General features: G+C 39.7%; 1 protein-coding gene across 2 annotated transcripts in view; it reads left to right on the top strand.

Annotated features, from left to right (window-relative positions):
- Positions 1 to 5072: 5072 nt before the first annotated feature.
- Positions 5073 to 15946, top strand: part of LOC113063233 (tumor necrosis factor alpha-induced protein 2-like) — a 33601-nt gene continuing 22727 nt past the window's right edge. For both annotated transcript variants that reach the window (XM_026233480.1, XM_026233479.1), the window contains exon 1: positions 5073 to 5173. In XM_026233480.1, the coding sequence (XP_026089265.1) occupies positions 5149 to 5173 (25 nt within the window). In that variant the 5' untranslated portion in view covers positions 5073 to 5148. The remainder of the gene's footprint in view (positions 5174 to 15946) is intronic.

Genomic DNA, 15946 nt, shown 5'->3' with positions numbered 1-15946 from the left:
AAACATGCCAGCAACAGTTAGTGGCTTACAGAATTAAAGAGGGATATTTAAGGGCACCTGCCACAACAAATACAATGGATGCTTATACACTATGGCATGGTTATTCAAAACCTGCCCTGGAGGGCCAATGTGGTGCAGAGTTTAGCTCCAACCCTGATCAAGGTCACCTGACAGCGATTTTCTAATGATCCCAAAAACATTGATTAGCATGCTTGCTCAGGTTTGTTGACTAGGGTTTGAGCTAAACTCTGCACCACACTGGCCCTTCAGGGCACGATTTGAATAACCCTGCACTATGGAATAGTGGATAGCTATGCATTTAAGTGACAGACACAGAAATGACAAATACACTGCGACATGGCTTGTTTTACTAAAGCACTTCAACACAGTTCATCCAAATTTGTTTTGATCATAACTACATTTTCACATGATAATGTTATTTTGAAGTGAACTAGTGACCCCATGTGGTGTGACAAAATAAAATAAATACACTTTTGGTCCATTAGATGTCAGTGTTTAATTTATATTGTGGAGTCTAGTTCATTCAGCAATATGTTTGGGGTGGGTAAAATCTTGTATTATTGTTATTGTAAAAAAAAAAGTATCACAATTGAAAATAATTGTTTTGAATTTTAATGTATTTTATAATGTTATTTATTACTCTGGGCAGTGTCACATGAAATCATTTTAATATGCTGATTTGCTGCTCAATAATTTTTCATTGATAAAAATAAATTATTATTAGTGTTGAAAACAGTTGCTTAATATTTTGGCAAAAAAACAAACAAAACAAAATTTAATGTTCTTTTCTTTCAGGGTGTTTTGAGGAAAATAAGGAACAGCATTCAAAAATTCAAAAGAACAGCATTTGTTTGAGATAGAAATCTTTTATAAAATTATATATGTCTTTAATGTCACATTTTAATGTCACTATTTGATGCATTCTTGCTGAGTAAAAGTATTATTATTTTTTTAAAGAAAAAGAGCACCAAGAATCTAAATCCTAAATAAATGTAATAAAGTCCACGCTGAACAGTTTTACAATCACTCTAATCAAATTTGGTGGACAGATTCAGATTAATAAACTCCAGATTTTTGTTTCAGTAGCTCAGATGCCAAGATCCAATTAAACTTCAATTCAGCATTTTATCTTCTAAAGAGACAGTTCAAAAAACAAAAAAAAAGGTCGATAAAAAAGATGTGATGAAAGGTTCTGTCATTCACCTTGAGTTAAATTACCATGACATCATGCAGGCGGTGTAATATATATTGCATTTTGTCCCACTACGCAAGATTAATATTGAGAGTTGGACTGTACAAATAAAAACAAAACCATAAAGGGATCAGAAACCATTCTTTCATCATCCGTTTCTCCAACAACATGCAATTGTCATGTTGTGAAGTGGAGAAGTCAGAAACTACTGTAAACAGAAATACTGTGGTAGGTTACACAATTATGTTAACAGCATGAGACCCTCAACTTCATTCCTTTAAAAACTGATAAGTTTGTTACCACTGGTATTTTGAATAATTGCACGTTTTGATATGAACTAGTGAGCTCATGCGTTTTAATAATAATAATAATAATGCATTACCACGTTAATTCACCTAGATGTCACTGTCCAACTGATGCAATAGTAGAGGTCATTCATTGTTGGCCATTATTTTTCATCTCATTTCTTTACTTTTCTAAATACAGTCCAGAGCTGCCAATAAATAACTCTACATATTCAGGATTAATGGCCATTTTAATTAATAATTAATGTGTATGTCAAATGTATGTTCTGAATGTATTTTTTTTAAAAGTACAAATAAAAGTTATTAGCTTTAGATTCTTTCATATTGGATGTAAATACATCATTATCATAATTCCTCTTTATACTCAGTGGTGGAGCCAGAGGGGTGTCCAGGGCGGCAATGAACACCCCTGAAATCTGATCGGCCACCCTGGGTGAGTGCCACCCTAATGATTCAATATGCTACTATTTAATTTTCTTTTGTTTAATCGTACTGAAAGTAGTGTTTATTTTAGTCTCAAACTCAAGCATGCAATGTTCCCTGTATAGTTTAGTTTAGAAAAATTGAGTACATTACCAGTCAAATGTTTTTGAACATTACGATTTTTTTTTAAAGAATTATCTTCTGCTCACCAAGCCTGCATTTATTTGACCCAAAATACTGCTTACCGCAAAAGCGGTAATATGGTACAATATTTGTTTGCTATTTCAAATAGCTGCTTTTTATTTGAATATTAAAATGTATAATAAATATAATTATTTTTTTCTAAACCTGAAAAAATCTACTCTGCTGTTTTCAACATAATAATAAATGTTTTTTTGAGCAGCAAATCACAATGATGCTAAAAACTTTTTTATAATCGCAGGAATAAATTAAATAATGGAAATAATTTTCTAACATTTGAAGTTATGGTAGGAATGTCCAAAACCCGATTCCAAAAAAGTTGGGACACTGTACAAATTGTGGGTAAACAAGGAATGGAATAATTTACAAATCTCATAAACTTAGATTTTATTCACAACAGAATATAGATAAGATATCAATGCCAAATATTGGCTCATTTTGGATCCCAAGAGAGCAACACATTCCAAAAAAGTTGTGACAAGGTAGCAATAAGAGGCTGGAAAACTTAAATCTACATATAAGGAACAGCTGGAGGAGCAATTTGCAACTTATTAGGTCAATTAGCAACATGATTGGGTATAAAAAGAGCCTTTCAGTGTGGCAGTGTATCTCAAATCAAACCAATGCTGCGGTGAAAAATAGTGGAGCAATATCAGAAAGAAGTTTCTCAGAGAAGAATTGCAAAGAGTTTTAGGTTACAGTGTTATATCATCCAAAGATTCAGATTGAGTTTCTAATCTGGAACAATCTCTGTGTGTAAGAGTCATGGCCAGAAAACCATACTGGATCCCCGTGATCTTCGGGCCCTTAGACGGCACTGCATCACATACAGGAATGCTACTGTAATGGAAAGCACAACATGGGAATACTTCCAGAAAACATTGTCAGTGAACACAATCCACCGTGCCATTCACTGTTGCCGGATAAAACTCTATAGGTCAAAAAAGAAGCCATATCTAAACATGATCCAGAAGCACAGGTGTTTTCTCTAGGCCAAAGCTCATTTAAAATGGACTGTGGCAAAGTGGAAAACTGTTCTGTGGTCAGACGAATCAAAAATTGAAGTTCTTTTTGGAAAACTGGGACCCCATGTCATCCGGACTAAAGAGGACAAGGACAACCCAAGTTGTTATCAGCGCTCAGTTCAGAAGCCTGCATCTCTGATGGTATGGCTGATGGATCCAGAACACCTGAGAACAGATGATGCTGACCCTCAGAGGACCTCATATAATGCTAACCCTGAATCAACAAACAGAACTAACAAGTGTGACTGCATCATATAATAATAGCTGTTAATGATGTTCATCATCTGGCTGACTACGTCTTGTATTGATTTTTCTGAAAAATCCTGTCATATGTACACAAACTGACAGTCACCACTTATAAGCTACTACTAAATATTGTAGAAACTTAATTTTCTGTAAAGTTGCTTTGTAATGATTTTTATTGTAAAAAGCGCTATACAAATAAACTTGAGTTGAACTGAATTGAAAGTATGGGGTTGCATGAGTGTGTGTGGCTTGGGCAGCTTACACATCTAGAAAGGCATCATCAATGCTGAAAAGTATATATATATATATTTAAAAAAAAAGTATATCCAAGTCGTCTCTTTCAGGGAAGACCTTGCATTTTCCAACATGACAATGGCAGAACACATACTGCATCAATTACTACATCATGGCAGTGTAGAAGGAGGATCCAGGTACTGAAAAGGCCAGCCTGCAGTCCAGATCTTTCACCCATTGAAAACATTCGGTGCATCATTAAGAGAAAGATGCGACAAAGAAGACCTAAGACGGTTGAGCTACTAGAAGCCTGTATTAGACAAGAATGCGACAACATTCATATTCCTAAACGTGAGCAACTTGTCTCCTCAGCCCCCAGACGTTTGCAGACTGTTAGAAAAAGAAGAGAGGAAGCCAATGAGTGGTAAACATGGCCTTGTCTCAACGTTTTTGCGATGTGTTGATGCCATGTAATGTAAACTTATTTTTTCCCTTATAATGAAAATATTTCTCATTTTAAACATTTGATATGTCATCTATGTTGTTTTCTGAATAAAATATTGAAATTTGAAACTTCCACACTCCGACATTCTGTTTTTATTTAATTTGTACAGTTTCCCAACTTTTTTGGAATCGTTTTGTATGTTGGGTAAGGTGAAGTAATCAGCAATAGTTGGATTTAACGTCTGGAGGCAGCAGTGAGGAGATTTTTGGAGAAATCACAAGGTTTAGAGGAAACTGTGATGCTGTTGGGGGGGGGGGGGGTTGGCTTTCCCTACAGTAGCTAAAATGAGTTGCAATTTTTTTTTTTTTTTAAAGAGAACTACAAACTAGAGATTGCATTATATCCTATAACCAAAACACAAGTAAACTGACAAGCCTATAGATTCTACAGCTAAAAGTACATATGAAAAACAATTGACCTCATTTAATTCTCCTTCTCTACTCACTATAGAAATGTGCTATTATGTTTTTAATTGTTAACGCTCTCAACAGAAAGAGCTCTACAGTAGATTGCAGCACAAACTTACAATACATTTTAGTATAATTGTAATGCTAGATAAATAGAACAACCCACATGCTATTAGCTGACCAAAATGTGTCATTTTTATCTGGATGCTTGTTATCCATGCTTATGTTTTCTTTAAAATGATGCCTAAGCAAGAATATGTACATGGTATCGTTAGACTCACTCTGGACTTTTGTTCTTGTTTTACTAGATCTTCCACAAATCATACATGAGTCAATTAAAATATAGGCATCTCATTATCATCATTCATAATACAGTTAACACTTAGGAAGTAAGGTATTAACAATCAAGATAAGAACATTAAAATCTGCTATATTTACAAACAGAGACATTAGGAGTTAAAACATAGATCAGGTCTCCCCAGCACTGGATCAGATGATCAGCAGTCTATAAAAGAGGCTGCGAGGGGCTCAGACTGAAAGCTAAAAGAGAGAGCTTGAGACACACTTGGGCTGCCTTCAATTCTGAATTATGGCCTTTAGCAGAGAGAGCAAAGGTAAGACAATCAATGACATGACATACCGAGTTTTATTCTGCACATTTTGACCATGACTATTAAGAGGCTGACATGAAAAGTTTTGATGTGAAAACGAATTACAACATTTGTTGTGTTCTTGTATATCATTTTAAGTTAAACATAGCTTAATATATCAGCCACACCCCTGTATTTAAACGAAATCCCGTATAAACCTAGGTATTAGCACAGTGCCTACTACAAGATTTCTGAAGCTCTCAATAGACAACAGAATTGAGTTCTGCTGTTAGGGACTGAAATGTGGCAGACGAGACAACATAACTACAGAAGCTTGTTCTTAATTTGACGTTAAATGACATTTTGCGAGTTTAGTTTCATGGTGTAAATTCATTTACTTACTAAAATAGCAGCTTGCCCGCTTTCTCTTATCATTATTACCACAGCAACCAGAGAGAGACTAACTGTGTTAACATTCAGACCGGTATCGTGTTACAACACAAAATCTAATGGTATCCATTGTGACTGTGCAGTTTAAGCATGTCATACAGACCAGTGCGACCTAGGTTATTTAAGGTCGGTGCACTGTATACAGGAGCTGGCAGCTTTACCATCGACTCAGCAGCAAACGAGTCAGAGGAGAATACAGGAGCATTCATTTAAATGCGCCACAGCTTCGGATAGAAAAGGAAAGAAAATAAAACGATGTATGTGCGATCTGGTTAATGAGCTGGGTGGGAACAGTAGCCTATGGCCATTCCACTTAGCGAAAACAGCTTGTGTGTGTGTGTGTGTGTGTATGTGTGTGCGCGCGTGTGTGCTTGAATAGACCAATTTCATGTAGACATCACTCTCAGCTGCGCGCGCATTGTGATGGCAGAAACACACGGTAATAAGAGGAGTGAAATGGGAAAAAATCCACACAATAGATACTAAAAACATAGAAGCCAAATATGTTGGATATAAAAGGATAGAATGGCGAGTTTATTTTTCTTATCATTGTGGAATCTCGGAATTGCGAGAATAAAGTCAGATTTCTTTGATTAATTGCCACTAACAGTTTTTACAGTTGTGGTTAAACGATAGTCAAAATGCTCCCGTTTTGCAACGCACACTTATCAGAAAAGGTCCGATAAAGTATTGTCGTTTGTTGTTATGTATGAGGTTCCATTTGTGCCAAGTATGTCCACATGCTGTCTGTCTATGCTATGTGTCGTCTCAACTTACTCCTGTCACCTTTCCTTGTCGTTTGACTGTGTCGTCTTGTGTGTCAATGCTGCGCATCATGACTATGCGTCGTTTCCCTCTGTGTCATCTTCCATTTCGTTGCTATGCGTCGTTTCCCCTCTGTCGTTACTATGAGTACGGTGTACATTTTAGGACATCCTCAGACGGTAAATTTACTACTTTGCCCAAATAAAAGCTTGCTGGTTGTAATATGGCTAACTAACTTTTTTAACGTGCATACATGACTCTCGAAATGCATGTTCTCTTCCCTATATAACTTAATTAGTGTAACATTTGAATAAAACTGGTAAAATATATATCAGACACTGCTTACCTCCTTTTGCCATCAATCAACCATTATACACCACTTCCTCTGAACTGCGTGCGCGTGACATCACATGGGGCGGGGCAACGCGATACTCCACCTGAGTTCGTTTCGTCTGATGACTAATTGTATGAGACCTGACACCTGAAGCTTTTCATTCCGAGGCGTGATGCCATTTTGTTCGATGAGGGAAGTCTGATGCATGGATCCTTTTCATTTAGACTGAGGTCTGAGGATGTCATAAAATGTTCACCTTACACATAGTAACGACAGAGGGAAACGACGCATAGTCATGACACATGCAGCATTGACACGCAAGACGACACAGTCAAATGACAAGGAAAGGTGACAGGAGTAAATTAAGACGACACATAGCATAGACAGAAGGCATGTCAACATAATTTTGGCACAAATGTATGAGGTTCCATTTGTGCCAAAATTATGTCCACTTACTCCTGTCATCTGTCCTTGTCGTTTGACTGCGTTGTCTTGTGTGTCAATGCTGCATGTGTCATGACTATTGTGTTTTTTTTTATTCTGTCGTTACTATGCGTCATCTTCCATGTCTATGCTGTGCGTCATTTCCCTGTCGTTACTATGCGTCGTCTTCCATGTCTATGCTGTGGGTCGTTTCCCTCTGTCGTTACTATGGCTGCATCCGAAAACTGAAAAATGCTGGAAGGAAGGCATCAAGGCACGTCAGAAATCAATGTCAGCTTAATTTCCTGTCTCCTGAGATGCCTTCATCTGGCTGGTTTTTGAAGGCAGCATAGATGCATCCTTCGCTGCCTTTGATATCCCACAATCCTGTGCGTTCCAATCTGTGACAGTTAAGCCAAAAAATAAAGATGGCGTCTGAAAGTTGTGTTGAATGATCAGTTTGTGTGTAAATGTATGTTTCTGAACAACATTTTCCACTTTTTATGTAATTTCTAGTGAGAAATTAATATTGCAGTAATGAAATATCCACTTAGTTATAACCAAAGCTCTCTGTATTTTGCTGTCGATCATTAAACCATTACACTGCCTCAGAAGCCTGTCCGAAAAACAATGCTTTATTAAATAATTGATTTATATGCACAATAATTTATATGCTTAATGATTTATATGCTTGAGGTGTAATTGTATACATTGTGATGAGTAATTGTGGCTTGAATAATAATGTAGCTGTAAAAATTGTTGCCTGCTGAAACTGAAATATAAATTGCATCTTAATGACTAGATACACTGTGAATTTTTCTTTATTATACATGTTAGATGTGAGTCACTCAACCGGAGGTAATCCCATCAGATCGTCCACCCTTTGAGTGAGTACAAGTCGGTCCAATCTAGTTTTGTCCGTTAACTTAACCTTTCAAATAACGCGGTCCTGGACAGTGAGTGACCTTATATATGCAGGCAAAATCGGAATTTCTCCAGTTATTGTTAGAAAAACAAGCTAACAGACGTCATAGCTAGGGTCAGTGAGGCGGTCAGTGGAATCTTTCTGCCACCACCTAAGCTCCGTCCACAGAAAAAACGTCACAATGTTTACTGTAATATTGACGTAAGCACTGAATATTTGCGACTCTGATTTACGGCATGACAGCAAGTTGCTGTTGGATTATGGGCTTGGTGCCAGTTGTATGTGACATGTGAATACTGCTGCACGTTTGCCAGTAAAGCTAAAAGTTTGTTCGGTACTCGCTGTACATCTCCTTATTTTGCACGCCCTGTGCAACATATAATGAATGAAGAACAAGACATGGTGTCAGAAGAAAAATAAGTAAAATGGATTTTGCAGGAGTACCATCGCTGCACATGAATTGGGAATCGTCTAACTTACCAGATGGATGGCGTAAGTTCAGACAGCATGCAGAGCTCATGTTCGTGGGTCCGTTAAAGAAACGGGGTAAAGATGAAAAGTGCAGTTATTTGCTCCTGTGGATAGGAGAAAAAGGAAGAGATGTCTTCAACACCTGGGCGCTGACGCCAGAGGAAGCAAAGGTACTGCAAACATACTACGACAAATACGAAGCGTATGTGATGCCCAAGACGAACACAATTTTCGCCAGGTACAAATTTCATGAGCGAATTCAAGGAGCTAACGAAACTTTTGAGCAATTCGTGACTGAGCTAAGACTATTAGTGAAAGACTGTGCTTATGCAGACAGCGAGGAAATGGTTAGGGATCGCATCGTGTTTGGCATTCACTCTCCGCGAGTGCGAGAGAAAATTGGACACAGGAGCACAGGTGAATGTAATTCCATTGCACACATTTAATAGACTACAAGCTCAGAGCAAGCTCACACCAACTAAGCACAGTCTCACAGGATATAGTGGTCAAATGCTCGCAGTAAAAGGGACATGTGCGCTGTCATGTAGATACAAAGACAGAGAAACTTTTACATAGTTGACACGCAAGCACCGCCTGTGTTAGGTCTAAAAGCATGTCTGGACCTGGACTTAATCAAGCTAGTGCTATCAGTGAATGCACTTAAAGACGACAAGTCCATCATGGAAGAATATGCTGATGTATTCGATGGCATTGGATTATTTCCAGGGGAATGCACAATCCATCTAAAACCTGATGCAACTCCAGTTGTTTACCCACCAAGGAGAATACCATTGGCTCTATGTAGCAAACTGAAAGAAGAGCTGCAAAATATGGAAAAACAAGGAGTCATAGTCAAGGTAACGGAGTCCACCGACTGGGTAAACACACTTGTGGTCATGGAAAAACCGAGAACCGGCAAACTCAGTATATGCTTAGATCTCCGCGACCTCAATAAAGCTTTCAAGCGTCCACATTACCCCTTGCCAACAATAGAAGGCATCACGCCCAAGCTAACAGGAGCGAAATACTTCAGTGTTTTGGATGCCCGTTCAGGGTACTGGGCAATAAAACTTACAGAAGAATCTTCCAAGCTGACGACATCCAACACTGTATTTGGACGATACAGATTTCGGCGTCTTCCATTTGGCATAATTTCAGCTCAGGATGAATTTCAGCGCAAAATCGACGAGACATACGAAGGTCTAAATGGTGTCGTTGCGATCGTTGATGACATTCTGGTTTACGGACAGACCAAAAAGGAGCATGACAACAACTTACACGCAATGTTGCAAAGGTCTCGTGAGAAAGGTGTGAAGCTCAACCCTGAGAAAAGCATCGTGAGTGCTACTGAAGTTCGCTATTTCGGTCACTGTTTATCGGCTGAAGGAGTCAAACCAGACCCTGAAAAGGTCTCAGCAATCAAGCACATGGAGCCACCAAAGACCAAAGCGGAGCTCGAAACAGTCCTGGGAATGGTAAATTACCCGTCCAAGTTTGCACCCTGTTTATCGGACATTAATGCACCACTTCAGCAACTCCTCAAACAGTCCAGCGAGTTCATATGGGATTCACAGCACGACGCCGCATTCCAAAAAATTAAAGATCTCATAACTAAGGAACCGGGACCAGTACTTGCGTACTATGACCCACAGAAAGAACTGCACCTTCAAGTCGACGCATTGAAATATGGCCTCGGTGCTGTCCTACTGCAGGACGGGAAGCCGCTCAGCTATGCGTCAAGGTCACTGACCGAATGTGAAGTTAGCTACGCTCAAATAGAGAAGGAGCTCTATGCGGTCGTATTCGGCTGCCCAGCTTCTCATGAGTCGCAGACTGCGATCCATACTGCCAACAACCAACAAACAGCTCCTACCTGAAATTGTCAGTTTCACAGAGGCACGCTCCAAAAGAGTAAAACAGCAGCAGCAGCAGAAAAAGTATTATGATCGTTCGACTCGTCCACTTTCACAGCTTCATACTGGACAATCTGTTCGGATACAAGAGAATGGACTTTGGAAACCAGCTGTTGTTGTCCACCCTGCCAGTACACAAAGATCCTATCATGTTTGTACTTCAGATGGTCGGGTGTATCGCAGAAACCGTCATCATCTTCTCAGCACAAAAGAGGAGCCTGTGGAAAACACTTGCGTTTCTGCACACATAGAGGAAGAGCAAAACACCAATTCCTCAACAATGCGTCAGATACATCCTGAAGTGCCAGCACGGAGTTCAAGTGAGAGAGAGGTCCAGCCCATACAATACCATACCAGATCGGGTCGAGCAGTGCGACCAAGAGCAATTCTTGATTTGTGATTAGTAATTTGTCTGGGGTGTAGGCGGATCGCTGCCCCTATGAGAGAAAATGGAATCTAAGATCTGGTATGGGCTGTCTGAGAATCATAGACATTTTGTTCCTAAATATTGTTACATGATGTGCTACGTTAAGTGTCAGATGTATGGAGATGTTTCGTGAAATGCAACAACCTCTATTTATGATAGAGTATTGTTTGAGTAGTTTGAATATGTACTGTATGATACATATGTATAATGTTTTATTTTGTTTTTCTTTTCTTTAAAAGAAAGGGGATGTAATATTCACGTAAGCACTGAATATTTGCGACACTGATTTACGGCATGACAGCAAGTTGCTGTTGGATTATGGGCTTGGTGCCAGTTGTATGTGACGTGAATACTGCTGCACGTTTGCCAGTAAAGCTCAAAGTTTGTTCGGTACTCGCTTTACGTCTCCTTATTTTGCACTCCCTGTGCAACATATAATGAATGAAGAACAAGACATTTACTAACAGGAAAAGGGTCTGTCAAGTCTCCTGCTATCTCTCGTGAAGCCTACACGGAAGTGACTTCAACTGTAATTCATCTACTGGCCGCTAGAGGCTAGCTGCAAAGGGAGTCAATCCCATATTAAAATGCCCAACTTTACAGCAGGAAAAAACATGTTTACAGCCTGGTTAAACATTTTTTTCCATCTATATAGCTAATTTACTCTTCATGAAAAGGGTAGAGGGGGTGAGAGGGGTGATTTTTATTTATTTATAACTCATCCGTTTAAATTATATTAAACCTTAAAGTTCTGCATAATTAAGAGTTGTGGCCACTAGAGTGACAGGTGGATTGTCGCTGCTGTCACCGCTGTAGCCTTTTGCCATTTACGATTACCCCAGAGTGACGAGCATTGATGCGCTGGCAAGATGGCGATGGCCCAAACTAGCACTGCCGTGAATCTGTATGTTTTGAAGGGGTCATTGGATGCTCATTTTCCACAAGTTGATTTGATTCTTTAAGGGTCTTAATTGTAAAAATGTATCAATGGTAGTGTAAAAAAACACTCTTTTTACCATGTAAAAATCTGCTCTGTTTTCAGCACGCCGTTCTAGTCCACAGAGTGTTCCTATTAGTTTTTTTCAACTAAGAACGTTCTAGGAACTTTCCCTGCTGGTAATTTTCTTTATTTTATTTTTATAACCTAAAAAGAACCTTCCCAGAAAATACCCTGCAGGATATTTTTATAGATTTGAACCATATACTGTATAAAAACAGGTTTTAACCTAAAAGGAATGTTCCCTGTAGGTTATTTCTTTCCTTCTTTTTTTATTATAACCTAAAGGAAACATTCCCAATATGTTATTTTTAGATTTTTTTATAGCCTAGAGAGAGGGTTCCCAGAATGTTCCCTGCAGGTTATCTTTGTCATACACTGTAAGAAACACTGAAATTCACAGTAATTAACTGGCAACAAGTGACAAGTAACTTAAACCCCTTTCAAACTGCACGTAGGACCTGAAAAATTGTCGGAAAATTGCTAGGTCACCTTCGTTGTGAACACAAACACGTCCTGGGACTAATTCCGGGATTGATCCCGGCTTGGGGACCTAGTAACATTGCCGGATTCAGTCCAGGAATGAGAACTGTGTGAACAAAACCCAGAACCAATGCCGTAAAGGGTGTGTCGTAGTGATGATGCACGTTATCCCATGACTATTTTACAGAGCATTTTGAAGGAAAATCAGCATTTGCGACAAAAAAAAAAAAAAGTGCAAACTGTAATGAAGCAGAGATCAGTTAGTTCCTCACTTTCCACCCTGAAGCTGAGATTGTTTGCCAGTTTAAGTGAAAGTTAACGTGCTTAGTGTTTTCGACTCATACAGTACATTAAACATAACATCCTGATGTCATGTGTCTTTACAGGACCATAACAGGTTGTGTGTGAAGGCATGCACATATTCCGGGTAATCACTGGCAGTGTGAAAGGAGCTAAATCTAGCAACCCAGGAACAATTGCAGGGACAAATTACCAGTGTATTTTCTGGAATTGCAGTGTGAAAGGGGCTTTACTGTAGAAAAGGACTACAGTATTTAACCGGCAGCTAGTGACAAGTAGCTTACTGTGACAACACAGTTGTTAACATTCAACAAATGTAAAATAACTTCCTGTAGGTTAAATAACTATTGTCACTGTATGTTCAGTTACAGTAGCACCAATGTAACTGTAAAATAACAGCAAAAATGATTCCCTCATCCCCCATATTACTGTTTGAACTTCATATTGTGATTTTAAGTCATCACACTGCAATTTAACATTCTTGACAGACTGACTTGATGCACCCCTAAATGAGGAAAGGTGTAAGCTAACATATAACAAGACAAAAAGAAATGGGAGAATAGAGTTCAAACAAAACTTATTTTGAAAAAGAAAGAAAAAAAAGTGGGAAGGCCAAAACAAAGTGCAGCTTCAGCAGGTTCTTTCCCAGTTTGGGGTATCATTAGTGGTGTCATGATCCTGTCACTGCACATCCGTTTAGTCACCACACAGTACACCCTGGAATTCATTTCCTATAAACCCCTGCCTAGGAACTCATTATTGAAACCACACCTGTTTCCTATCAGTGACACTATAAAGGTTGCACTCATCCACATTCACATTGGGAAGTCTTGTTTAGAAGAGTTGTCATTAAGAATGAGTGTCATAAGAATGACCTAGATGAGTGGTCTAGTTACCTGTTAGATTTCGAGCTCACTGATCATCAACAAAAGTTACAGTCAAGACAGAGAGTAGATACTTATTCTGAAATGGGCAATGATTCAGAATTGCAAGGAGCGACTGCACTCAAGCTCATCGACATCTCCACCGAGTATGGAACAGGTGTGCAGCCATGGCAGCCACTGACAGACTGGAGTCCCACTCGAAGCATCTGTCCTTCCCCATAGGTCTTATGACAGAGCAAATGATCATGACTGTTCCTCCCAGTCAAGAGAGTACATACAGGGGACCAGCTCCAACCCCCCCGACCATTGTAATGCTAGATCCGAGAGAGTTCTCGCATCTTCGCATCAATTTGGAGAACATTATGGCGCTTCAGAGAGATTTAAGTACCAGATTCTTGTCAATCAAATGAAGTTGGAAGAAGCCATGTTGATTGCAGACTCTTATTTGCAACTCATTATACCCCTTCTCATATACAATGGAGGCACTTAACCAACAGTACGCACAGCCTCACCAGTTGGCCCTTGAGACAATTGCTGAGATTATGGATGGTCCGAACATCAACCATGGGGATGTGAGAGTCTTCCGAATTGTTGGACTGAAAGTTCACTCTTTAGCTGGTATGCTTCAGCAGCTGGGGAATAATGTCCACATGGAGTTAGAGTGCAGTTCCCATTTATCAAGACTGTTGTGTAAGCTTCCACATGATCTGCAGACTAGTTTTAGATGGTATGTCCATCCCCAACAAGTTCCCATCCCACTCCTTACCTGATCTCTCAGCGTGGTAAGAGATTGATCTGCAAGTTCAAGAAGACAGTACCAGGTTCTATCCTTCAATGAGTAAGCCAATGCCTATACTCAAGAGGGTCACCAGAGAGACACAAGACAGCCAATAAAGGTCAAAAGTATCTTCCTCAATACAGAGACAGACAGCAGTGACATGCAAGGTAAAGCTTCCAACCCTAAGCCCAGAGACAGGAAGATGTTCTGCCAGTATTGTGATGCTCAAGAACACTAATTGAATGGGTGTGCCAGTTTCCAGAGACTTAACACAGATCAGAAAGTGCATTGCATACAATCACAAAAGAGGTGCTGGTGTTGTGAAAGAACCCATAAAGCTGCACAGTGTAACCTCATATACCCTGCAAGAGTTATAATCTATGCCATCTGTACATCCTCCACGAAGTTAAACGATTGATCCTTTGTGAAAACACCTGAGACTCCTAATGTCGGACCTTTAGAGAATTGTTTGGTGAACACGACCGCAGAGAAATTAAATCCAGATCAGCCCATCGACAGTCAACTTGTCTTACTAAAGACCTGTAAAGTGCTCCTCAGAAATGGCAGTCAGTGCTTTGAGACGTACGCCCTCTTGGATGTTAGTTTAGAATGCACCATCCTCCTTCATTCAGTGGCCCAGCAGCTCAGATTGATTGGTCGACCCGAAGAGCTTGTTCTACGTACAGTCAGACAAGACCTTAACATCCTGCATTGTGCTTCAATTACCTTCACAGTGTCACCAGCATCCCAACCCAAGACTTCTTTCAGGATTTGTCAAGCCTTTACAGCTGAGACATTGGGATTAGCTGAACATACATATCCAGTAGATGAGTTACAGCGGAAGTATAGCCACCTACAAGGTCTACATTTGCCACCTGTTGAAACCGTCCAACCACTTACAGGGTCAGATTACCCTGACCTCATCACCCCAGTAGAGCCAGTTTGTCTAGACCCACCTAATGGTCCTGCAGCTATCAAGACCAGACTAGGTTGGACCCTGCAAGGTCCCACTCAACAGATCAAGCATTGCCCTCCCAGCCAGCAGTGTCTCTTTACAGCTACTTAAAGCTCATATACCAATCTGTACAGACAAGTTGAGAAATTGTGGCAACTAGACATGCTCCCATAATGCAGTGACAAGGTCATTACTCGCTCAAAGCAAGATCAAGATACCCTTTCACTGCTCGAGTCCAAGACTACTAGAGTTACAGTAGATGGAGTAGCCAGATATACAACAACCTTATTAAGAGTTTATATATATGTATCTTATGCCACATTCCCTAGATACCAATCTGCCCTGTCTCCAAGGAATTGAGAGGAGATTAGTTAGAGATCCAGCACAAGCAGCAGCCTACCAGGTGTAGATGAACAAGTTGAAAGAAGCTGTCACGTTGGTAAACCGTGATCTCTGGGTTTTTCACTATGTGGATGAAGTCTGTTACGTGTCCGCACTGATTGAGAGTATAACATCAGACGAGGAACAGGAAACAATGCTCTGACAAACACAAGACGCTAGACAGGGAAATATATAGGGATGAGTAATGAGTGACAGCTGTGCTTTCTGTTAGGGCTGCCTTATGGGGGACGGCGGTGTGGGAGAACCATCATCCGTGTTGCGCCTCGTTCCACACCCTCTCCAAGGAGATG

Source organism: Carassius auratus, chromosome 45 (genome assembly GCF_003368295.1).
Source record: "Carassius auratus strain Wakin chromosome 45, ASM336829v1, whole genome shotgun sequence".
NCBI classification, from domain to species: domain Eukaryota; kingdom Metazoa; phylum Chordata; class Actinopteri; order Cypriniformes; family Cyprinidae; genus Carassius; species Carassius auratus.
This window is presented reverse-complemented; position numbering and strand designations above follow the sequence as displayed.